Raw genomic sequence first — 25,970 nt, 5'->3', positions numbered from 1 at the left:
CCACAACTACACCCTTGCCCACCGATGGGAATAAGAGCCACTCATCATGGGACAGGAAGGCCGACATGATCCACATGTGGTTACGGCATACAGAGATGGCTGCTACATTCCCCTGAATGTAGCTGAGATACTGTAGTATATTTTACTTGAAACATACATGTACTGTGGTTAGTAGGTACACAACAATACACACATACCATGAATTGCAGAGGGTTTGGGACAGCTTGTAAGCACAGACACACACACACACACACACCCTTTTTTCTCAAAACACCCAGATGACCAACACACACACACTGACCATATCCATATAGGGTAAAGAACGGGGGAAAAGGCTCAAGAGAGCGAGAGAGAGAGAGAGAGAGAGAGAGAGAGAGAGAGAGAGAGAGAGAGAGAGAGAGAGAGAGAGAGAGAGAGAGAGAGAAGACTACAAGTCCTAGAGTGCAATAGCTACAAGCGGATGTTGGCATTAGAGAAATTTGGCGCTGATCTATCCGGGTACTACGTTCACTTCTTCCTTTTGCGCCGGTGACTGAAGAGCCGTGCGTCCATGTGCGCAGAGACTGGGAAGTCATAGTCCACAAGAAATACAGAATCCGAGCCACGACAGAGCTTTAGCTGAACGATAAGTGAAATCAAATAAGCAGTAAACAGATAAAACTGAACTGCCTGCCTTCAGTTTAAACTGTGAACATTCAATGCTGGCATTTAATTACTGTGTCATCAAAATACTACATATATGTTTGCACTTGAACTTCAATCTTGTTATTACTCCAAAGATAACTTGAACGTAGGGTATTTTACCGGTCTTGTAAACAATTTGTGTTGCTGAAAGACTATTGGTGGAGAAATGTGTGTACGCTTGATATCACAACAACAAAGTGCTAGGCTACACCTCATAATGGTGTGAAGTATACTATTTCCAATCAGTTGTTTATCAAATGCAGTTGATTGTAAATCTATAAACAATCTGTGATGTGAAAAAAATAAAAATAAATGCCACCCACACAACCAGATGAAACAGTCCTACTATTCAACATTACAATGAAATATCTGGCATGAAACTCCATCACGTCAATCCAAATATCTATAGAAGGAGAACAACTTTCATTGCCAACACATAATACTTTTTTACGGTCTATTTGACCATAACGCAAAACACTTGGAAAACAGCGAGCTAGTCGTCTTCCATCTATCTTATAGACAGCATGTAGTTGTCTGAAGTCTGAGGTCATGTTCTCACATGAAAGTCCGAATCGAGACCCGGAGCAAGTGGATGAGTTAACAACATTGTTGCATAAATTATTTCTCTGATTTGCGTTCTCACAGCCCTTCATGTAAACAAAGTAACATACGCAATCAAAGCAACAGACGTGGTAGTTGATTGGTCAGATTGATTGATTGCCCGTTGTCCCGCTCTTATACAGATCAATTGACTCTTAACACACCTCACACCACAGGATAATCTTATAGGATAAGAGCCATCCGATAATCGTGCGTTTTCTGTCTTTGGTCGGAAGGGGGAAAATCGGCCCGATTATCTTTGTGTGTACCCGGCTTTAGTTGGCACTGTATCTGGGATGTGATGCTGCTGTTGCTGCAGTGTGAACTAGTGATGGGTATAGGCCCTAGGCCTAATGGATTTATTAGCCCCCCCACTCAGTATCACCACCAGCCGCCACTGCTGGCCTCAATGTCAATGTTTGGTCCTTGTGATGGCTTGGTGTATGATGTGGACCCAGGTGCAATGCAGGACAAGGAGTAGATAGTAGGCAACGATTGGCTAAACAAAGTTATCTTTACTGAGGCTATGTCCACACCAATACGTTTTTTTGATAAACGTTTTCCGTATATAAAAATATCACCTTCCACACGAGCACGTTTATAAAAATATCTGCATCCACATGCATACTGAGTTAGATGCGGGGCAGCTCTTACGAAGTATGTTAGTTACTTTTCTGTTCTGTATGTGTGCACAGTTGTGGCACTGCCACATGTGCCATAAATGTATATGGTGCACTATATTTAATTACCCAGAAAATAACTTATGAAAGGGGTTATTGAAATGAAATGTCCTCAAAGTTGTATATGGTGTGGGTAAATGAAAAAGGTTTTGTGCAATTGCCTTTTTGGGGGGGTTTAATTAGGACTGATCAGTCTCGTTGCGCCGTGCGTTTTTTCCATCCTGCGTTGGATTATATGACTTTGATTCAGCCTGGAACCCTGTGGACGGGCCTAATAGGCTAGGGTTGTTGAGACTAATTTTCTTTGATCCAGCTATAGTTCGCATTGCGGACAAACGGGACTGGTTAGGGATTGCTATTTGTGTTGTATATCGTTGTTATGAACTTTCATGTGATTTGGAAATACAGTTTACTGATGATTCAAGCCATTGTTTTCATGTCATATATCAATTTATTACTTTAGCAGAGGGAAGTTAACTCTATCCATAAAAGAATCCGAGTTTGCTATGGCACAGATTTGTTCACTACAGGTCTGATTGTTATAGATGGTGGCCAGTACGGGTACGGAATATATCCATTCACTTTATTTGTTATTTTCCTTGAAGTAATTTTGATGTTGACTGTGCACTAGAAGTTTATATCCTGTGATTGTTGTTGGGATAACAGTGCATAATAATACATGGTAAAAAAATAAAATAAATATTAAAAAAATAATACAAGATATATATTTAATTAGAGAGAGAGGTCAGAATGAGTGATCAGGAAATCGATGAGCCTGTGGCAGAGGAGCTACCAGGCCACACAGATGACCGGTCAGCTACGTCTTCCCCCACAGGAAGTATTGTTCCTCCAGAGCTCAGGGACCATTGGGTAACAAGACGAAACCCTGTAGGGGAAGTAACATCACTGCTGAGCTCACTATACATATCCCATGAGGATGAAGCAGACGGGGTAGAGGAAGATGAGGGGGAGGAGGACGATGCCAAGGAAGATGCATCCACCTCCATACTCATAGCCCTCAATGAAACTGTTGGTCTGTTTACCGACAAAGTGAATGACCTGGAGGAGAGATTCAACTCATCAGTGGACAGTGCTATAAACAGGGAAGCAGGTCTAAGGGAGTATGTGACCAGGGAAATGGAAGACATGGAATCATGGGTCGCGACCTCTTTTAAACATCTTGATGAGCAAATAGTTGCTTGTCTCAGGAGGCGGGATGAGACGTGGAAAGCAGAGACTCAACGGATGATTCGTGCCTACACCCCTGCTATTCAGAGGACATTCCCCTACACTAGTCATTCCCCTGGCCAAGTCGCTGTTAGCTCAATCCAAGCCCATCCATCCAGCTATGGCCTGCAGAGTAGCTCAGTCCAGGCCCTAGCAATGCCCCTGTGAGTCAAGGCCCAAGTAGCTCTATTAGACACACACCATTTTCCTCCAGCCTGACCTCTCAGGGCCAAACCTCTGCAGGGCGTGGCACTAGCTGTATTATCTTGTAGATAGTACTAGTTTTTTTTGTCTGTCTTACATGTTACGATGAATTGAGAATCAAGGACCCCAATTGAAATAAGCCAGTGGCTTTCTTGGGTTTTTATCCTTTTAGTTGACCTTGTATGTAATATGTACTTTCATGTACCTACTTCTGCAAATCTTCTAATAAAGTTTTCAATCAATTCAATCAATCAATCAATCAAAGCCTCCCCTCACCACCAGGTGTCACCCCTGGCCGAACCTCTATTGGGATGGGCACTAGCCTCCCCTCCCCACTAGGGGTCAGCTTCGGCCAACGCTCTCTGGTGATTGACACTAGCCTCTCCCCACCACTAGGGGTTCCTCTCAGCCAAGCAGCTGGTGGGCCTGTACACTTTACTAAGCCTCCTATCAGGATGGACTTCCCAGTCTTTGGGGGTTCAAGGGAAGTATCAGATGTGATGAACTTTATTGAGAAGTGTGAAACATTTCTATCGATCAGACCGCTCTCAGATCCAGTACTCATTGGAACCCTGTCCATTGTTCTCAAAGGACCAGCCCAAAGCTGGTGGACCGTGGAAAAAAAGAAGGTCCGCAACTGGACAGAGTTTAAAGAAGCCTTCCATGGTGCATTTCTTACCTCTGATTACAAGACAGAGGTGGAGGAGAAACTGAGGGATATGGTCCAGACCCCCACCCAATGTGTGCGAGATTTTGCATATGACTATCGTGCACTCTGCTTGAGGTGGAAGTCTGATATTTCAGAGAAGGAGCTGGTGAGAAAAATCCTCAACAACTGTAACCCCAGGATGATGGTAAGGAAAGGCCAAGCGGAGGCACCTCAGCGCTGGGGAGTGTGGTAGTCTGGGGAGCAGCGCCCAGGGCACCCATGCCCTCACACAGCCCCATTCCGTTGTCCATGGCAACCCTATTCCTAACCTCTTACCGAGAACCCCCACCAAAAAGAAGAGGAGAGAATCTGCTAGATTACTAGCTAGATCTAGTAATCTAGACGTGACGGGTAGAGTCAGGGTCGTCAGTCCTCAGAAGGCCGCCCAGCCTTCCACCCCTGTAAAGACAGAAACACCCCATGCAGTGTTCACTCCAAAACAAAAGGAACCAGAGCCGGAGGAGGAGGAGGAGGCGTTTACCACACCCATGAAGGAGGAGCCTCCAGAGGAAATGATGGACTGTCTGGAGGGGCTGACGGAGGCCATGTACGGGGACGACGAGGAGTTTGAGCGCTCCTCCTCCTTGGGAGCAGGACAGGAGGATCCAGGCTGTGTGTTCCAGCAGGAGGAGGACGAGGTGGACGCTCTTCCCGACGCCCACTACGGCCTCCTGGGCACCAGCCAGGCCCTGGCCCAGCCCCAGGGCCACATGGAGGACCTCCCGGGGGAGATACTGATGCTGGTGTTTGGTCTCCTCCCTGCCGAGGACCTCTATCGTCACGTGGGCCTGATCTGTCACCGCTGGAGGGAGATCGTCACCCAGCCTCTGTTTGTTCCATGGAAGAAGCTGTATTACCGTTACCAGAAAAGAGAGAGAGAGGCCGTTCGGGAGATCAGCTGCATTCTGAAGGCCAACAGCATCACCAAGGAGGACGACCTGAGTGTCATCAACCTTGTCAGGTTCATGGCCCAGTATAAGCCCAGGGAGAGGGTGGAGGCTGCCGCGGTGCTGCAGAGTTGAGGAGCCACAGTCTCTTCCCCCAGGCGGAGACCTGCCTCAAACACAGGCTCCCTCAACTAGAGGGCATGGAGGAGGGTCCTAACCCGTGGGCGGCCATGACTCTGGTCCTCGTGCTGAGTGACGGAGTGGGGGACGTCCAGGCCCTGGTGGCCCGGCTGAGGCGCTGCCTGGCCTCACACACCGCCATCACAGAGTACCTCAGCGCCGTGGCAACCCTGCTGCTCGCCATGAGGAACAACAACATCAGCATCAGCAACAGGTGGCACTACAACATCTTCTATGTCCTCCACCTGATGGAGAACGCCCCCCCCTCAGCCGTCACCAGCCAGAGCGGCCCCATGTTACACAGGAGACCCCAGTGTCAGGTGACCCACGAACAGCAGCAGATCCTGAACCATGACATCCAGAGCGGCCACGTGGTTAAGATCATGGCCTTTGCAGGCACTGGGAAGACCACCACACTGGTGAGGTATGCCCAGCAGAGGCCACACCTCCGTTTCCTGTACGTGGCCTTCAACAAGTCGGTTGCCATGGCGGCGCAGCGGTTGTTTCCCTCCAACGTAGACTGCCGGACGGTTCACTCCATGGCCTTTGCAGCCGTTGGCAAGAAGTATCAGGAGAAGAAGAAGCTGTCGTTCAATGTGAAGCCCTTCTCGGTGGCCTGGGTCCTGCCCAAGGGGCGCGGCGGCTTCGTCAACGCCAAGGTGGTCACCCAGACCCTCACCGCCTACATGGCCTCGGCCGACACGCACATCACCCCGGAGCACGTCCCCGCGAGGTACAAGAACACGAAAGGGAACATGCAGATAACCAGCGAGGAACAGAAGAGGTTGTTTGTGAATGACGCCCAGGACATCTGGGACAGAATGGTGGACTTGGGACACAGGAGCAGAGATTCAGGATACCACATGTGCCCTGACGGCTATCTGAAGCTGTGGCAGCTAGAGAGGCCGTGTCTGGACAAGTATGATGCTATCTTTATTGACGAGGCCCAAGACTGCACGCCAGCCATCATGGACATCATGTTGTCTCAGTGTTGTGGGAAGATCCTGGTTGGAGACCCTCACCAGCAGATCTACACCTTCAGGGCAGCGGTCAACGCTCTTCATCTAGTGGCACACACACCTTTCCAGACCTGTTTAGAATGACTATTTTGGTCGTGATATATTGAATTTTAAACAATTGTATTGAGGAATGAAGTTAATCGGAACAGAATGCTAGAAGATACGGTACAACATGCCTCTTATCCGATTAACCTCCATATCTGTTCCCCTTTAGGTCATGAGCCTGGTTTCTGTATGATGTGCACCATGCAGAACCACATCACCCAGGTCTTTGCTAACTCGAGGAACGTCATCAAGCCCATTGGTGTCTTCAATGAACTAAAACGTGAGTGTCCACTCACAATCAGAAAAAAAACTATATTACTATTTAATATATGCTTGATGGAAATATGTGTTGTTGTAAAAAAAAAAAATTATAATAATAATAACTGCCTGCAATCACATCAGAACAAAACAAAAAAACATATTTGCTGTATCAAAATAATAGATATATGGACAATATGACCAGCCTGTCAGCTAAATAGTTTTCCCTCCAAAAATGCAAAGAGAGTTGGATAGCATCACAGGTGCCAAATCCAGGGAACACACAGTATCTTCAGAAAATGTATTTTCCCTCCAAAAAAGTAGAAGGTGCTATCAATTTATTTTGGAGGGAGAACTATTTGACAGACAGTTTCTTAGCAATAGCATCCTATGCTTCCACCAAAATACCAAACGATAAGTAACAGCTAACCATAACCATGTCAATGTGATTGTTTGATGCTCTCAAGTGTTTGTCAACTGTATGGTTTGGTCATCTACCTGCCCTGTTACACCCGGTAGAGATGGCAAAGCACTTCCGCTTAGGGAGTCAGGAGGATGCCCACGAGTTCCTGCGATGCACAGTGGATGCTATGCAAAAGTCCTGCCTGCCTGGAACCAAGTAGGTGTTACTGAGGGAGTTATGGAAATCAGTGTTCAGCCACTAGGATGTAGTGTACTTGGATCTGACCTACATTCATATTTAGCTTAGAATACAGTGAGACATGATTAATAGATATGTTGCAATGACCCTCGCTTATAGAAGCGACCCTTAAAACTGACTGTAGCAAGCTCTTGTGGATAGTGGATTTCCTTTCTGCGCCAACAGGTTACCTTTCTGTAATTATCTTTGCTCTATTTCCTCTGCTGTCTCTTCCCCTTTATTTCTTCTTCTCAAAGGGCTGTAACAGTTTGTGTTGCTAATGGTTAATAAACGAGTATCTTGATTTGAGAATGTACTGTAGTACAGACTGGCTGACTATTAGGAATAATTCATTCACATTTTGAGTAGTTTGTAGTTTGTCTTTTTAATTCTTCTGACATTTCTTTTTTCAATAGATTGGACAGGCAAACGCAGGCAACCAGTTTTATCCACCAAGTCTTTGGAGGGTACCTACGATCCAGGGGTAAGTTATTGGTCCAAACGTGCATTGCTCATTTGTATGCTGCTTATACTGTATGTATGTTGCTTACCCGTACAAAGTTAGCAAAGAAAAGCACTGAATCTTCAATGCTCAATCTTTCACAGTAAAATGTTTAAACTGCAAAGCAGTCTCTGACACGTTTGACCCCTACTTGGATGTCGCATTGGAAATAACGGTAACACACAATTATACATAATCATTCTGCTGTTTCACATCAATCAAGTACCTTTTGCAAGAATTATTCATCGTGATATGAGATATTGGTAATAAGTAAATAATTGAGAATTGTGTCTGTCGTCTTGCAGATGGCTCCCAGCATAACCAAGGCACTGGAGCAGTTTGTCAAGCCAGAGCAACTGGATGGAGAGAATGCATACAAATGCACAAAGTTAGTATATACCTGTATTCATTTATTTGTGCAGCCTATTGAGTTTGGAATGCAACTGACTAAAACCTGTCTGCAGGTGTAAGAAAATGGTTCCAGCCTCAAAGAGATTCACCATCCACCGGAGCTCCAACGTGCTCACCATCTCACTGAAGCGCTTTGCCAACTTCAACGGGGGCAAGATTGGAAAGGTAAGATCATTTTGGGAATATTTGGATTCAGGTTTAGAATGTTAAATGCAATAGGGTATTTTTTTCCTCTTCTCAGACAATCAGAAATGCCTTAGTTATTTTGAAGATGTACCCCCTGTCCGTTTCCCTGTGTGGTGCTGACCACGTCCTTACTCTCCTTACTCAGGACGTGAGGTACCCCGAGTACCTGGACCTTAGGCCCTTCATGTCCCAGTCCCACGGGGAGCCCCAGGTCTATGTTCTATACGCAGTGCTGGTCCACTCAGGCCGTAGCTGCCATGCTGGACACTACTACTGCTACATCAAGGTATCACACACACACACACACACACACACACACACACACATACACACACACACACACACACACACACACACACACACACACACACACCCCATAAAAATTCAGTTCACCAGTGCATCAGCCAGTCTCATTTTGCTCAGAATTAGATGTTGATGTGATGTGACGTTAACAGTCCTCTTCTTAATTCTCAGGCCAGTAACGGGCAGTGGTATCAGATGTACGACTCCTCGGTGTCTGTCAGTGACATCAGATCTGTTCTCAACCAACAGGCTTACGTGCTCTTCTACATCAGGTGAGTACCACAGAGGCGCAAAGACATTTCACAACTTACATTTCTTGTGCATGCCCCCCCCCCCCCCCTGTACTGTAACCTCGTGAGCCGCACCCCAGGCCAGTCGTCCCCGCGCCCTGTCCTCACGCCCCGTGTCAACCTTGGACCTCGCCACAACTCCACTGGCTTCATCGGCCCCCAGCTGCCCCCAAACATGGCTAAGTTACAGCCTCTATACTGCACTGTATACACACACACACTCTTTGATTGTCATATGAGCCTCCACACGCAGCTTCACACCACATTGGCATGATACTTAATGATAATTCTGATGATTATTAAAGATCAATGAATGATAATACTGTATTCACAGCAAGCTCGCGTACCAGTGTTTCGCACAGATTTGTTTTTGGCAGGGCACATGAGTACACATCCAGCGATGCCATTACCATTTACTCATTTTCTATTGAGTTCTATCTAAGCCAAAACTCCAGACAGGGGGGTCCGCCCCACCTATTCAATGGTAAGGGAAACATCAGTGTGTAATGAGGCTTGTAGCTAACTTATTTTGGTTGTTTCACAGAACACCCTTCACGTCAACGGGAACGGCTCTCTAAGAGACAATCCATCTGGCTCCAAGCCTAGCACCAGCAGTGGCGGCCTCGGAAAACCGAGCCACGTGCTGCCCTCCGCCTCCTCTTCTTCATCCTCCTCGTCCTCCATCTCCTCAAACCCACTCTGCCGTCCCACTGGGATCCCCGACCCTGCTCTCCTTCTACAGAAGCTCTCCTTCTACATTGGCCAGGGCAAGCAGATCCGCCCCTCCTCATCCTCTTCTTCAGCCTCAGCTTCCTCCTCTTACGTCCAGCCGTCCGCATCCTCCTCTTCCTCTTCCTCACAGTCTACCTCAGCCTGTATGTCCGCCCCTCGCCCGCCTCGTATGAACGGCACGTTAGCCAGTAATGGGAATCACGGCTCCTCCTTCCTGGTGCCGTACGGCCACGAGTCATCAGAGGAGTCTGATCAGGAGGGCGGCGCTCTAGAAAACGGCCTGGCCAAGCCTAATTTCAACGGGAGGAACGGAGGAGCCGTCTACGGACCGGCCCCGCGACCCCAGCCGGCCGTTAAGACCAACGGTGCTGGTGGGAGTGAGGCTGGGGCGTACCACAACAGTAACGGCATCGCCAAACCCAACCAGAACGGTCACCAGAACGGACACCACAAAGTCAATGGCCTCAAACACACTGACAAGGTACTTAGTCAAATAACATGCCAAAACGGTAGCATAGAATAGTTTCTATCTGATAAAGTGTGGTTATCTGATATCGGGCCACGTATAGGATTGTTGTCATGGTATTTGGCTGCTTGCAAGGACAAGAGAAGAAGCTATTGTTGTTGAAATACTATTGCAAAGCATTATCCTGCAGTATGTCATCATGTCATTATCCTGCAGTATGACATCATGTCATTATCCTGCAGTATGTAATCATGTCATTATCCTGCAGTATGTAATCATGTCATTATCCTGCAGTATGTAATCATGTCATTATCCTGCAGTATGTAATCATGTCATTATCCTGCAGTATGTAATCATGTCATTATCCTGCAGTATGTAATCATGTCATTATCCTGCAGTATGGCATCATGTCATTATCCTGCAGTATGTCATCATGTCAATATCCTGCAGTATGTCATCATGTCATTATCCTGCAGTATGTCATCATGTCATTATCCTGCAGTATGTCATCATGTCATTATCCTGCAGTATGTCATCATGTCATTATCCTGCAGTATGCCATCATGTCATTATCCTGCAGTATGTCATCATGTCATTATCCTGCAGTATGCCATTATGTCATTATCCTGCAGTATGTCATCATGTCATTATCCTGCAGTATGTCATCATGTCATTATCCTGCAGTATGTCATCATGTCATTATCCTGCAGTATGTCATCATGTCATTATCCTGCAGTATGTCATCATGTCATTATCCTGCAGTATGTCATCATGTCATTATCCTGCAGTATGTCATCATGTCATTATCCTGCAGTATGGCATCATGTCATTATCCTGCAGTATGTCATCATGTCATTATCCTGCAGTATGTCATCATGTCATTATCCTGCAGTATATCATCATGTCATTATCCTGCAGTATGTAATCATGTCATTATCCTGCAGTATGTAATCATGTCATTATCCTGCAGTATGTAATCATGTCATTATCCTGCAGTATGTAATCATGTCATTATCCTGCAGTATGTAATCATGTCATTATCCTGCAGTATGTAATCATGTCATTATCCTGCAGTATGTAATCATGTCATTATCCTGCAGTATGTCATCATGTCATTATCCTGCAGTATGTCATCATGTCATTATCCTGCAGTATGTCATCATGTCAATATCCTGCAGTATGTCATCATGTCATTATCCTGCAGTATGTCATCATGTCATTATCCTGCAGTATGTCATCATGTCATTATCCTGCAGTATGCCATTATGTCATTATCCTGCAGTATGTCATCATGTCATTATCCTGCAGTATGTCATCATGTCATTATCCTGCAGTATGTCATCATGTCATTATCCTGCAGTATGTCATCATGACAATATCCTGCAGTATGTCATCATGTCATTATCCTGCAGTATGTCATCATGTCATTATCCTGCAGTATGTCATCATGTCATTATCCTGCAGTATGTCATCATGTCATTATCCTGCAGTATATCATCATGTCATTATCCTGCAGTATGTAATCATGTCATTATCCTGCAGTATGTCATCATGTCATTATCCTGCAGTATGTAATCATGTCATTATCCTGCAGTATGTAATCATGTCATTATCCTGCAGTATGTAATCATGTCATTATCCTGCAGTATGTAATCATGTCATTATCCTGCAGTATGTAATCATGTCATTATCCTGCAGTATGTAATCATGTCATTATCCTGCAGTATGTAATCATGTCATTATCCTGCAGTATGTAATCATGTCATTATCCTGCAGTATGTCATCATGTCATTATCCTGCAGTATGTAATCATGTCATGTAAATATTTTCATCAGTGCGCCCATTGATGTTTGTGTTCTGTGGCAGGTGTCTAGCAGTGGTCCTGGGCTGTCGTCTGGTGTGGGTCCAAGCATAGCTAACGGCAGGGAGTCTCATCACAGTCGGCCAAGGTGAGACAACCCTCACACCTCCAGGCACTGTGCAGATTTCAATGATTTTAAATTATGATATTAAGAATGTAATTGTATTAAGCCTGTATGCTTTTCTTCTTCTTTTTTTCTAGCAAAGAGGTATATAATACCCAGGCCACCCCTTCTCAGAGTGAGAGTCTGCATGGTGCAGTTAGTGAGGGTCGACTCTCCCTTACACCAGAGATATGTGCCTCCACCCATGACAACGGAGCTAATCCGCTCCCTCACCACGCACCATCCTCTGCTGCTAGTTCGCCAATGCCCACTGCCACCATGAACACATCGGATGTAGGAGCTAATTCGCTAACCGATGCCCAGAGGGCAAGTAGTTCCACTACGCACCCCAACAACCAGACGGCCTTATCCACCTAGCCGACACCCTCCCTCGACACCCCGGTCACCTCTGCCTTCTCCAAGCCCCCGCCTGGCCCAGCCCCGGGGGCCTCTGTGGGCCTGGTAGCCCCACACAAGTACGACACCAGGGAGATCCAGAGAACTGTCTCTGAGACCGACAGCCTGGCCACAGGGCCGGAGCGACGAGAAGAGGGCAGAGAGCCCCATCTGGACAAGCCCAGCTCCAAAGAAGCAGTGAGGAGGGCAGGAAGCAGTGAGGAGAGGCCGAACCGGAAGCGCCGTTACCATGGCGACGACCATGTCAACGACCACTCTCCTAATAAACAACGCCGCACCGACTACGATGACTTCAGCCTCCCTTCTGGTCATGCATCGCCAACGGCACCCCATCAAGGAAGCAGTGAGGAGAGGCCGAACCGGAAGCGCCGTTACCATGGCGACGACCATGTCAACGACCACTCTCCTAATAAACAACGCCGCACCGACTACGATGACTTCAGCCTCCCTTCTGGTCATGCATCGCCAACGGCACCCTTTTTTTCTCTGCATCCCTCTTTTCACACTCACTGAGACACCCTTTCTTTCTATCCTTTCTTTTAAACTCATTATTCAAGTATACAAAAAAACATTAAAAAAATAAACATGTTATCACTTTTGGCTGTGGACCTTTTGTGTTTGCTTTTTAAAAATCCAGTTTGTTTTTTCTAGCGTTCATAAGAAAGAATACTGTGAATTTAATTTTTAACTGTACTATCAGTTATTTTTTATACATAAACAGTCCTGTATCAGGAATACCAATAGAGATTTTTTTTTTTCATGTTTCTGGTTTGTTTTAGACAATTCCCACAACTTAATTTAGACCATGTTCTATGGACATAAGTCAGTGAAATGGGTATGGTTTGCTGTTTTTTCTATGTAAAAAAAAACAGTTATGTTATACCTTTTAGTTCAACAATAGCATGTAAAATATATACATTGTACAAGGTATATAAAAAGCCTTAAATATATTTGTTAATGTCAGAAATTGTAACCCTCACTTTGTTTACAAGCATTGTTTGTTGGAGTGAATGCTTATGATGGGCATGTACACCACAATGGGTAAAATGTCCGCCTTTCTACCAGATGGAGTTATTATATGGAAGCTACCCCTTTTGGTTAAATAATTTTCGTATGAGTGATTGATATACTGAACTGAGTGTCACAGACTTTTTTGGGGAGGTCAGAGAAAGGTTGTTTGTTGTACCACTTCTTGGATTCAGGGCTTATCATACGTATACAGTGCAATGGCATGGTCGTTTTTGTAGGTTTTTCTAGTCATACAATGACAGGATGGGTTTAACATGGGAGCTAAATACTCATTTCTTATTCACGTGACACAGTATTGAATTAGTCATTATCCTGCAGTATGTCATCATGTCATTATCCTGCAGTATGTCATCATGTCATTATCCTGCAGTATGTCATCATGTCATTATCCTGCAGTATGTCATCATGTCATTATCCTGCAGTATGTAATCATGTCATTATCCTGCAGTATGTAATCATGTCATTATCCTGCAGTATGTAATCATGTCATTATCCTGCAGTATGTCATCATGTCATTATCCTGCAGTATGTAATCATGTCATGTAAATATTTTCATCAGTGCGCCCATTGATGTTTGTGTTTGTGGTCTGTGGCAGGTGTCTAGCAGTGGTCCTGGGCTGTCGTCTGGTGTGGGTCCAAGCATAGCTAACGGCAGGGAGTCTCATCACAGTCGGCCAAGGTGAGACAACCCTCACACCTCCAGGCACTGTGCAGATTTCAATGATTTTAAATTATGATATTAAGAATGTAATTGTATTAAGCCTGTATGCTTTTCTTCTTCTTTTTTTCTAGCAAAGAGGTATATAATACCCAGGCCACCCCTTCTCAGAGTGAGAGTCTGCATGGTGCAGTTAGTGAGGGTCGACTCTCCCTTACACCAGAGATATGCGCCTCCACCCATGACAACGGAGCTAATCCGCTCCCTCACCACGCACCATCCTCTGCTGCTAGTTCGCCAATGCCCACTGCCACCATGAACACATCGGATGTAGGAGCTAATTCGCTAACCGATGCCCAGAGGGCAAGTAGTTCCACTACGCACCCCAACAACCAGACGGCCTTATCCACCTAGCCGACACCCTCCCTCGACACCCCGGTCACCTCTGCCTTCTCCAAGCCCCCGCCTGGCCCAGCCCCGGGGGCCTCTGTGGGCCTGGTAGCCCCACACAAGTACGACACCAGGGAGATCCAGAGAACTGTCTCTGAGACCGACAGCCTGGCCACAGGGCCGGAGCGACGAGAAGAGGGCAGAGAGCCCCATCTGGACAAGCCCAGCTCCAAAGAAGCAGTGAGGAGGGCAGGAAGCAGTGAGGAGAGGCCGAACCGGAAGCGCCGTTACCATGGCGACGACCATGTCAACGACCACTCTCCTAATAAACAACGCCGCACCGACTACGATGACTTCAGCCTCCCTTCTGGTCATGCATCGCCAACGGCACCCCATCAAGGAAGCAGTGAGGAGAGGCCGAACCGGAAGCGCCGTTACCATGGCGACGACCATGTCAACGACCACTCTCCTAATAAACAACGCCGCACCGACTACGATGACTTCAGCCTCCCTTCTGGTCATGCATCGCCAACGGCACCCTTTTTTTCTCTGCATCCCTCTTTTCACACTCACTGAGACACCCTTTCTTTCTATCCTTTCTTTTAAACTCATTATTCAAGTATACAAAAAAACATTAAAAAAATAAACATGTTATCACTTTTGGCTGTGGACCTTTTGTGTTTGCTTTTTAAAAATCCAGTTTGTTTTTTCTAGCGTTCATAAGAAAGAATACTGTGAATTTAATTTTTAACTGTACTATCAGTTATTTTTTATACATAAACAGTCCTGTATCAGGAATACCAATAGAGATTTTTTTTTTTCAAGTTTCTGGTTTGTTTTAGACAATTCCCACAACTTAATTTAGACCATGTTCTATGGCCATAAGTCAGTGAAATGGGTATGGTTTGCTGTTTTTTCTATGTAAAAAAAAACAGTTATGTTATACCTTTTAGTTCAACAATAGCATGTAAAATATATACATTGTACAAGGTATATAAAAAGCCTTAAATATATTTGTTAATGTCAGAAATTGTAACCCTCACTTTGTTTACAAGCATTGTTTGTTGGAGTGAATGCTTATGATGGGCATGTACACCACAATGGGTAAAATGTCCGCCTTTCTACCAGATGGAGTTATTATATGGAAGCTACCCCTTTTGGTTAAATAATTTTCGTATGAGTGATTGATATACTGAACTGAGTGTCACAGACTTTTTTGGGGAGGTCAGAGAAAGGTTGTTTGTTGTACCACTTCTTGGATTCAGGGCTTATCATACGTATACAGTGCAATGGCATGGTCGTTTTTGTAGGTTTTTCTAGTCATACAATGACAGGATGGGTTTAACATGGGAGCTAAATACTCATTTCTTATTCACGTGACACAGTATTGAATTAGTCATTATCCTGCAGTATGTCATCATGTCATTATCCTGCAGTATGTCATCATGTCATTATCCTGCAGTATGTCATCATGTCATTATCCTGCAGTATGTCATCATGTCATTATCCTGCAGTATGTCATCATGTCATTATCCTGCAGTATGTAATCATGTCATTATCCTGCAGTATGTAATCATGTCATTATCCTGCAGTATGTCATCATGTCATTATCCTGCAGTATGTAATCATGTCATTATCCTGCAGTATGTCATCATGTCATTATCCTGCAGTATGTAATCATGTCATGTAAATATTTTCATCAGTGCGCCCATTGATGTTTGTGTTTGTGGTCTGTGGCAGGTGTCTAGCAGTGGTCCTGGGCTGTCGTCTGGTGTGGGTCCAAGCATAGCTAACGGCAGGGAGTCTCATCACAGTCGGCCAAGGTGAGACAACCCTCACACCTCCAGGCACTGTGCAGATTTCAATGATTTTAAATTATGATATTAAGAATGTAATTGTATTAAGCCTGTATGCTTTTCTTCTTCTTTTTTTCTAGCAAAGAGGTATATAATACCCAGGCCACCCCTTCTCAGAGTGAGAGTCTGCACGGTGCAGTTAGTGAGGGTCGACTCTCCCTTACACCAGAGATATGCGCCTCCACCCATGACAACGGAGCTAATCCGCTCCCTCACCACGCACCATCCTCTGCTGCTAGTTCGCCAATGCCCACTGCCACCATGAACACATCGGATGTAGGAGCTAATTCGCTAACCGATGCCCAGAGGGCAAGTAGTTCCACTACGCACCCCAACAACCAGACGGCCTTATCCACCCAGCCGACACCCCGGTCACCTCTGCCTTCTCCAAGCCCCCGCCTGGCCCAGCCCCGGGGGCCTCTGTGGGCCTGGTAGCCCCACACAAGTACGACACCAGGGAGATCCAGAGAACTGTCTCTGAGACCGACAGCCTGGCCACAGGGCCGGAGCGACGAGAAGAGGGCAGAGAGCCCCATCTGGACAAGCCCAGCTCCAAAGAAGCAGTGAGGAGGGCAGGAAGCAGTGAGGAGAGGCCGAACCGGAAGCGCCGTTACCATGGCGACGACCATGTCAACGACCACTCTCCTAATAAACAACGCCGCACCGACTACGATGACTTCAGCCTCCCTTCTGGTCATGCATCGCCAACGGCACCCCATCAAGGAAGCAGTGAGGAGAGGCCGAACCGGAAGCGCCGTTACCATGGCGACGACCATGTCAACGACCACTCTCCTAATAAACAACGCCGCACCGACTACGATGACTTCAGCCTCCCTTCTGGTCATGCATCGCCAACGGCACCCTTTTTTTCTCTGCATCCCTCTTTTCACATTCACTGAGACACCCTTTCTTTCTATCCTTTCTTTTAAACTCATTATTCAAGTATACAAAAAAACATTAAAAAAATAAACATGTTATCACTTTTGGCTGTGGACCTTTTGTGTTTGCTTTTTTAAAATCCAGTTTGTTTTTTCTAGCGTTCATAAGAAAGAATACTGTGAATTTAATTTTGAACTGTACTATCAGTTATTTTTTATACATAAACAGTCCTGTATCAGGAATACCAATAGAGATTTTTTTTTTCTTCATGTTTCTGGTTTGTTTTAGACAATTCCCACAACTTAATTTAGACCATGTTCTATGGACATAAGTCAGTGAAATGGGTATGGTTTGCTGTTTTTTCTACTTAAAAAAAACTGTTATGTTATACCTTTTAGTTCAACAATAGCATGTAAAATGTATACATTGTACAAGGTATATAAAAAGCCTTAAATACATTTGTTAATGTCAGAAATTGTAACCCTCACTTTGTTTACAAGCATTGTTTGTTGGAGTGAATGCTTATGATGGGGCATGTACACCACAATGGGTAAAATGTCCGCCTTTCTACCAGATGGAGTTATTATATGGAAGCTACCCCTTTTGGTTAAATCATTTTCGTATGAGTGATTGATATACTGAACTGAGTGTCACAGACTTTTTTGGGGAGGTCAGAGAATGGTTGTTTGTTGTACCACTTCTTGGATTCAGGGCTTATCATACGTATACAGTGCAATGGCATGGTCGTTTTTGTAGGTTTTTCTAGTCATACAATGACAGGATGGGTTTAACATGGGAGCTAAATACTCATTTCTTATTCACGTGACACAGTATTGAAATTATAAAGCCAAAGACTAGTTTGGAGCCAGTTAGGCCTTTAGTTGTCTAGTCAGTCTTTATACGGTACACACAGGAAGGTTGAACATCACATTTTATTCAAAGTTCTCATTTATCTATTGCTGCTGGATTGAAAAACTCAGGTGTAGTGCTGAGGCACAAATGTGTACATTTCAAGTCTGCAAACTGCGACACTTTAAATGAATGTGCAATAACACTATGTGCAATATGACAACCCTAGTCGTTTTATCTGTACAGTAAAGTATAGTGGATAGTGTACATAGCCTTTATTTATGTAAACCAGCTCCTTTCCCTTCTTGTTTTTTTCTTTCCTAGCACCAGGGGAGCCACCCCTCCCAAATTTCGTTGTTTGGTACCTGTACTATATCAATGACAATAAAGACCATTCATTCATTCATCTTTAGCTGTCTAGTTTTAGGTTTTTGTAGTTTTAGTTTAGTTTTAGATTATCTTAGACTGTTTTAGACTAGTTTTAGTTTTAGACTATGTAGTTTTAGTTTAGTTTTATTCTATATTGACGGAAAGTTTAGATTATTTTAGACTATTTTTAGTTTTAGACTATGTCGTTTTTAGTTTAGTTTTTAGACTATGTAGGCCAGGTTTTGTATTGTATTTGTTTGTGGTGGATGTTGTATGTCTGTGAACAGGTTACAATTGAAAATGAGCCCTTGGGGCTCAATGTGTTTTTTACCTGTATAAATAAAGGTTAAAAAAAAATAAGTTACGTTACCCTTAAAACTTTTAATACATGTTTTCATTCTTAGGCTACTCTCTGTCTAAAATTAACAAGTGCTTCTCTGTTCATAAGACCAAGGACTCGTAGTGAGATGAAGTCACTGACACTGATCTAGGGTCAGTTTTGGGTTTTCCCCGTGAACGCTAAAGGATATTATTTATTTGTGGTTGGTAAATTGATCCTAGATCCATGGGAACTAGGGAGTGGCCTCTAGTGATGACCTGGTCACACTGACCACATGATCCTTCACTGGGGATTTTTTGTTTGTTTTATGTTCATGTTTTCTTGCCAAACCTTGTGAATGAAATTTACTACCTCCAACCAAATCTCATATAATTTGACCAACATGACATGGCCGGTTGCTCAGACAGGGCTTAAATAAAGACAGGACTAGGCCTAATCTTGACTAGTTAAACTAGGTAATTTAAGCCGCTTGCATGAAAGTATCTCAACTGTGGCTTAGTCGGAGACTATGGAGTCCTGGAGTAAGCTAAGTAAGCCTTATTGCAAACACCTGGATAGATAACTTTACATATGTGTACCATCATCCACTGTCAAACGCCACAGGTAATAATTGATTTATGATTGTACATCTCTGAAATGCTCGACTGTCATGCAGCGTTGCGTTACTGTAACGTTAGACACAGCACCGACATAAAAGCGATTTTTGGGTTATGCTTGTTATAAATAAAAGGTCTATAATGCATTGTAATGACATTAAACTAAGACAATAAGATGGTTATCATACTTTTTCAAATCTTTATTAATAAGTAATTACAGAGAATTAAAATGACATTTACGCATTGAATAGAGCGACATAAGATTTCTGTAGATGATTCGCAATGCATCCTGGAATCAAGGGGTAGCGTACCCATATGGCTTCAAAGCTAGTCTGGTCCTGAAATCGCTCGAAACGAAGTCATAGTTAGCCCTCGAAATGAAGCCATGGCTCGATGAAATATGAATTGGGACAGCCCTACCCCTAAACGTGAACGCGCAAATCGAGCCATAGGGGTGAAAACGAAGGGCTAGGGGTGAATTGGGACGGGGCCAGAACAGCTGACAACCTGGTTCTGAGAGGGAATGACGTGGCAGATGGGAACACCAATTTTTTTTTGAAGGCGAGCCTACCCCCCAAAACGCAATTTTCCCTTTTTCCGTTCGATTTTGAGATGAGGTGCTCTTTTGCCTCCTAAACATGTTTTCTTTGAATGAATGAATGCTTTATTTCTAACATGTGTAAAAATAAATAGTTATAACAACAAAAGACAAAACAAAAACAAGAAAAAACAAAACAAAAACAAGAAAAAACAAACAAAACAAAAAACACTATTTACTTAACATGTCCGAAAAGGAGTAGGAAGAAGCATAAGCTTATTTAATCCTACCCCTTCTCCAATACTCAGAGATTAATAATTAATACTCTGCAGTTAACTTCAATATTAATATAATATATTTTTTTAATTAAATCAAATGTATTTACATATTTACATATTTACCAACAATAGAAAACAGATAATGTAAATAAACAAATAATCTGTGAAAACAACTGGTAACTATCAAAGCCCTTCTTCCTCCTCGTACCTGGTGAAAACCATGTTTTTATAGCGCTTTTTGAACTGGGTCATGCTTGGACACCGCTTTAGCTCTTTCATATTAGTGACAATAAAACGTCGACAAAAACACATTTGGTTGTTTATTTTACTTGATTGTGGTGCTTGTGTCCGTAAAATCCTCATAAATTCGCCAAAAGTTAGTACTTTACGCACAGCTTTACCGAAATGGCTGCTGTCTGAAATATGGCAACCCTGGGCTCGTTGGATAGATCTGTTTATATAGGTAAAAATGTTCGCCCAAAAAATATGCAACGCCCAGCAACCAATCACTAAAATAGATAGGTTGCATTTTTTTTGAAAATACGCGATCCTATTGGCTGATGCGAGAATTCTCGAATGTGATTGGTTCTCGTGTCCCATGTGACGCGGAAGGAGTGGAGTTTATACCCAGACGGCACGCGAATTTGCGAAACCCAGGATGGTAGGGGGTGGCAGGGCTATACCGCTACCTGATTGGTTGGCGAAGCACTCCCTCATTGCCCCCTCATTGGCTGGCAATAACGCTACCTGATTGGTTGGCGAAGCACTCCCTCATTGCCCCCTCATTGGCTGGCGAGTCTACCATCTAAAGCCAGACTCCTTGCTATAAGCTATAGCTTGGGCTAACGTAAACGCTAGCATGCGGCGTGTGAACGGGTTGAAAAGCACGCCCAGAGAAGTTAGAAGTCATAAGGAAACATGTTTATTGACTGGGCAACACAGTGTAAAAATACACAGCTTCATAAAATAAACCAGAAACACTCATTCTGCAGTCTGCACGTTTTATTCTGATATTAACCAGCTATCACAAACCATATTACTGCATAAGCAACCACACAGGGGAAATACAGTATCAAGGGAGCAGTACATTTCAGGAACATTTCAGAACTTTAGGAGTTGTTTAAACTTGAACTCTCTTAGATTATATTCAAGCCGATCTTCACACAACGTAGAAAAAGAACACCCAAATGTAAAAGTCTGTTTTTGTCTTTAATTAAACATAATACATCGATTGCAATTCAATTGTTTATTTTATTCCTTTTACAATGTGAACCACATGTATCATACCAACACCTAAATGTTAAGTATATAGATTAGCCATTTATTACTTCTTTTTTTAAAACAAATAATTATATACAGTAGGTATCAGGAAACAGTATAATAGTGTTGGCTCTAGAGAGATGGAACACCAGGAGGAGGAGAAGAAGCAGATGAATGTGTGTATAACAGGGGCCTATTCACAGGGTTCAACTCACCCCCCCCCCCCCCCCACACACACACACACACACACACACAACTTGGTTGATTCTGACTTTTTAGAGGGGGACCCTCATTGATACTTAAATTCTAGTGGCAGGGCCCTGATCTGTTATGGGGGCATCTAACACCCCCCCCCCCACACACACACACACACACACACTCGAACCCTGCCTATTCAGTGGAGCGATAGAACTGTAGTGTACGGAGAGAACACGCTTCCCTATTCTGCACGACCGACAGAGCATAGTGTCTGTTCTAGACAGCACATTTCTATCTGAACGTAACTTTGTTTGGCCTCCCCACTGAATAGGTCCAAGTTGTTCCAAGAACTGATCTAAGGGTGCGTTGCATTGTGACCTCCTACAGGTTTAGGTTAGTATTGGGTTGGGGGGTTAAAGGTAAAGTTCGCCGAAACCAGACCAGTACTTAGGAACAACCTCTAGGCCAGCCAGTCGAAGCTTTCCACATCAACACATTTCAGTAATGCACACCCCTTTATGAAAGGCTATAGAGTCTAGGTCCCAATGTCCAACACTACCGAGTACGAAGCGAGCTGGCCATGCCCACTTAATAACAGCACGCCAAGTGTGGACAGTGGGATGTAGGCTCTGGAAGAACAATTATGGGTGGAATCCTAACACGGCACACGCAGATGTAGAATTCCACCCTCTGTGAACAATTCCCTCCTAGGACAAGAGGCATTCCGATATACAGTATAACAGCACTTGGACCTTTAACTATGTGTATCGCTCCGCCACACAGGTGTTCTATTAAATGACCGTTAATTAGACATACAGAAACTGTCCGATGTTAATTAGACATACAGAAACTGTCCGATGTTAATTAGACATACAGAAACTGTCCGATGCGGGAATCGAGGTGAGGGAGATCATGGCAGTGAGCGGGCATAGGTGAGATTACGATCTGAATTGTGATTTATATTCATTTATAATGAATGAGTAGCGGAGCATACACATTTAAACAAAAAACCAACAGGACAGCTACAGTGTGTGTTGACGCAACTTCAGGGGAGTGTGTTCATTTTCTGCTGTGTTGGCCACCCAGGGACACACCATCAGACACACACTGAGAGAGGGAGTGTGGTGCAGATCTTTTGGGCAGTGCACCGCTCCCCTCTTTCACTTTCCCATAGTCATGCTCCCTCCGGACTCTTTTAGGAGGCCGCCCGGTGATCAGTGCCCGTCTGCCCCCAAGTGGTGTCTTCCGACGAGCCACAGCTGTAGGCTGGACTCCAATCTGCGTGCTTGTTTGCATTGAGTTGAGTTTCCTCAAAGTCTTCCTCCCTCTCAAACTCCAAACCCTTAAACCAGTTGTCTGGTACGTTGAGCTTTCCTTTTTGACAGAGGTACACAGAGTCATGAAGTAAGCAATACTGTTCATTTTTGAGAGACTGTGTGTATAATATATCAGGCGAATGGACAAGCAAGCCAAGTACTATACCTGTGGCAATCTCATAAAAGCACTTCCTTGCAGTGGATGACATCACTGGAAAGGAGTGGCTGCCTTGCACGTTGAAGGCCTGCATTACCGCATGCTGGTGCTTGCAGAGAGCCCCATTGTTGCCAACTGGACAGGTGCACATGCCCACAGAGACATTCACCAGGTACACAGCTTCTCCAGATTCACTGGGAACCGCATAGTTGGATTCATCTTCCTAAAATATGAAAAGAGATGAACGTTGAAGATAATATTACAAAAAAATAAGCTCAGGCGTTACAAAATAAACGTAAAATACTTTGTGATCAACATTTTGTCTTTATGTATACATTTTGTTGGTAAATAGCCGTGTAAGAAGCCCAGCAAGCCTGTGTAAGAAGCCAAGCTGGTCAGTATTGAAAGATCCCTTCAGTGAGTTACAAAACCCCTCAGCTCTACAACCTCTACACCCACGACTTCACCCCCGTCCACCCCAGCAACTACATCGTAAAGTTTGCAGACGACACCACCGTGGTGGGATGTATCTCGGGGGGGGACGAGTCGGCGTACAGGGATGAGGTAGAGCAACTGAGCAAGCTGTGCAAGGTTAACAACCTGCTGCTAAACAAGTCAAAGACCCAGGAATTCATCGTAGACTTCAGGAGGAAAAAGTCCGAGATCCAGCCCCTGCTCATCGACGGAGAGAGCGTGGAGAGAGTCTCAACCCTCCGATTCCTGGGACACAACATGCGGGATGACCTGGCCTGGAAGGACAACACTAAAGGCACCATCAAGAGGGCACAACAGCGGCTATACACCCTGAGATGCCTCAGGAAACAACACAACAAGCAGGAGATACTGGTGGCCTTCTACCATGGCGCAGTGGAGAGCATCCTCACCTTCGGCATCTCCAACTGGTTCTACAGCTGCACAACAGCGGAGAGAAACGAGCTACAGAGAGTCGTGAGAACAGCACAGAAGATCACCGGCGCCCCCCTCCCCTCTCTGGAGGAGCTGTACAACACACGCTGTCTCAGGAGGGCCTCCAAGATCTCCAAGGACCCGACCCACCCTGGGCACGTACACTTTGTCAAGCTGCCCTCGAACAGGAGGTACAGGACCCCGGCCGCTAAGACAAACAGACTGAAGGACTGCTTCTACCACAGGGCCGTCAAGGCCCTGAACACAGAAAAGGCCTAAGTTCTGGGCCCAGGACAGTCCGGACGGATTGTATGGCAGCTAGTGCTGAGGCACAAACATGTACATTTTCAAGCCTGCAAACTGTGACACTTTAAAATAATGTGAAAAAAGACTCTTTGTGCAATATGACAACCCTAGTTGACTATCTGTGCAGTATAGTACAGTGGGTTGTGTACATAGCCTTTATTGATGTAAACCAGCTCCTTACCTTCTTGTGATTTTATGCATCTATGCTTTTTCTAAAATGTGTTTTCTTTTTCCTTTCCTAACACCAGGGGAGCCACCCCTCCTAAATTTCGTTGTTTGGTACCTGTACTGTAGCAATGACAAATAAAGTCCATTCCATTCCATTCCATTCCATTCCATTCCATTCCAGCTAATGCTTCTGGGTTCAAAACGCACTGTGGTAGTGACCGTTTTGGGTGTACGCCCTTACATATGCACAAAGAATACACACCTTGACGATTCTGTCAGGACACACAACGTCTTTGTACTTGGACTCCCGCTTCGCAGTACTCTTATTTGCGGCATCCAGTAGTCTCCTGACATAGTATGCCTCCAGCCTGGTGAAGATGAAGTCTACCAGTTGAGTGATGTTGTAGGCCTTCAGCCTGTAGGGAAGGGAATTGAGAACTGAATCGTATCAGAATTATACCTCTGAGAATCACGATACTATAAAGGAAAAGATAAGCATTGTAATTCATGGTGCGTGTGTGTGTGTGTGTGTGTGAGAGAGAGAGTCTTTGTGTGTGTGAGAAAGTGTCTGTGTGTGTGTGTGTGAGAGAGAGATTGATAGTGGGTGAATGTCAGATGAAGGGCGGCAGGCCGAGGTGCAATTAATTAATAGATTTGCTCAAGTAGACAATTAAGATAAAGTTTATTCCACAGCGCTGGGTCAGCCTCTCAACACACGGCAAGCAACGGTGAGAGTCACACCTCGAATGACACTTTGCAGTGGGCTTATATGCTAGATTTCCGCTGACACCGGAAACAGCTGTCCCTTGTCACTAAAGTTAGATGTGGCTTTCGCCTCTTTCCAATACCATAACGGCCGGTCAACAGTTACCTGACTCTCAGTCAGCTGACCGTTCGTTCCCAAATATACTGATCTATTGACCCCAGTACCCATATAAGTCTCCATCCTGTGTTCATGCGTTTCTGTCTTGCTGACCACTGGTAACCTTATACTGGTCCCCACTAGCTATGGTCTCTATCTTTGGCTCAGGTCCAGTTACAGCAAATCATGTTCACTAAGAGTGGCCAGTTTATGTCCTGAGAGTGGACACACTTAAAATATGTTTAAGGTTAAACAATGAGTATTGCAATATTTGATAGGCACACAACATTTGCACATAGCTACACAAAACGCATCATATCAGAGAGTGTGTATGTGTGAATGGCATTGCATCCCTACCTGTAGAAGATCCTGTCCTTCAGAACCCTCATGGCACTCTCCACAAAGTTATTTGTGTTGTTGCCCCGTGTCGGAAGGCCTGAGCGGAGACAGACAGCCCAGTCCATGCGTCGTGTGAACACTGAGGCCAGATGGTCCCTGTAGCGCTGGTGTTTCAGTACCGTCGGGTCCTGGAGAGCCTGGTGGTAGGAGGCCTCCAGGTCCTGTGGTGACACGGCGTACACCAGATGTTTAAAGATCTCTAGGAGACGCTG

At 44.7% G+C, this 25,970-nt stretch overlaps 1 protein-coding gene and 1 pseudogene across 2 annotated transcripts; both read left to right on the top strand.

The window, feature by feature from the left end:
- Positions 1-4,592: 4,592 nt before the first annotated feature.
- Positions 4,593-6,274, top strand: LOC308173845 (F-box DNA helicase 1-like; the record flags this gene model as incomplete). Its single annotated transcript, XM_080548902.1, is given in 2 exon segments — positions 4,593-5,118; positions 5,121-6,274. Coding segments are annotated over 2 exon segments (1,680 nt in total).
- A 66-nt stretch (positions 6,275-6,340) lies between these two features.
- On the top strand, positions 6,341-18,897 carry LOC308173844 (annotated as a pseudogene). The gene is made up of 13 exons: positions 6,341-6,515; positions 7,013-7,112; positions 7,550-7,617; positions 7,740-7,810; positions 7,941-8,023; positions 8,100-8,211; positions 8,378-8,518; positions 8,707-9,009; positions 9,370-10,038; positions 12,411-12,875; positions 14,551-14,998; positions 16,698-17,177; positions 18,839-18,897. The product of its transcript is annotated as an uncharacterized misc_RNA (transcript).
- The last annotated feature ends 7,073 nt before the right edge of the window (positions 18,898-25,970 follow it).

This window comes from Nansenia antarctica (assembly GCF_963989245.1).
Source record: "Nansenia antarctica genome assembly, chromosome: 19".
In the NCBI taxonomy this organism is placed as follows: domain Eukaryota; kingdom Metazoa; phylum Chordata; class Actinopteri; order Argentiniformes; family Microstomatidae; genus Nansenia; species Nansenia antarctica.
The sequence above is the reverse complement of the archived record's forward strand: the minus strand, read 5'-3'. Positions and strand labels throughout refer to the sequence as shown.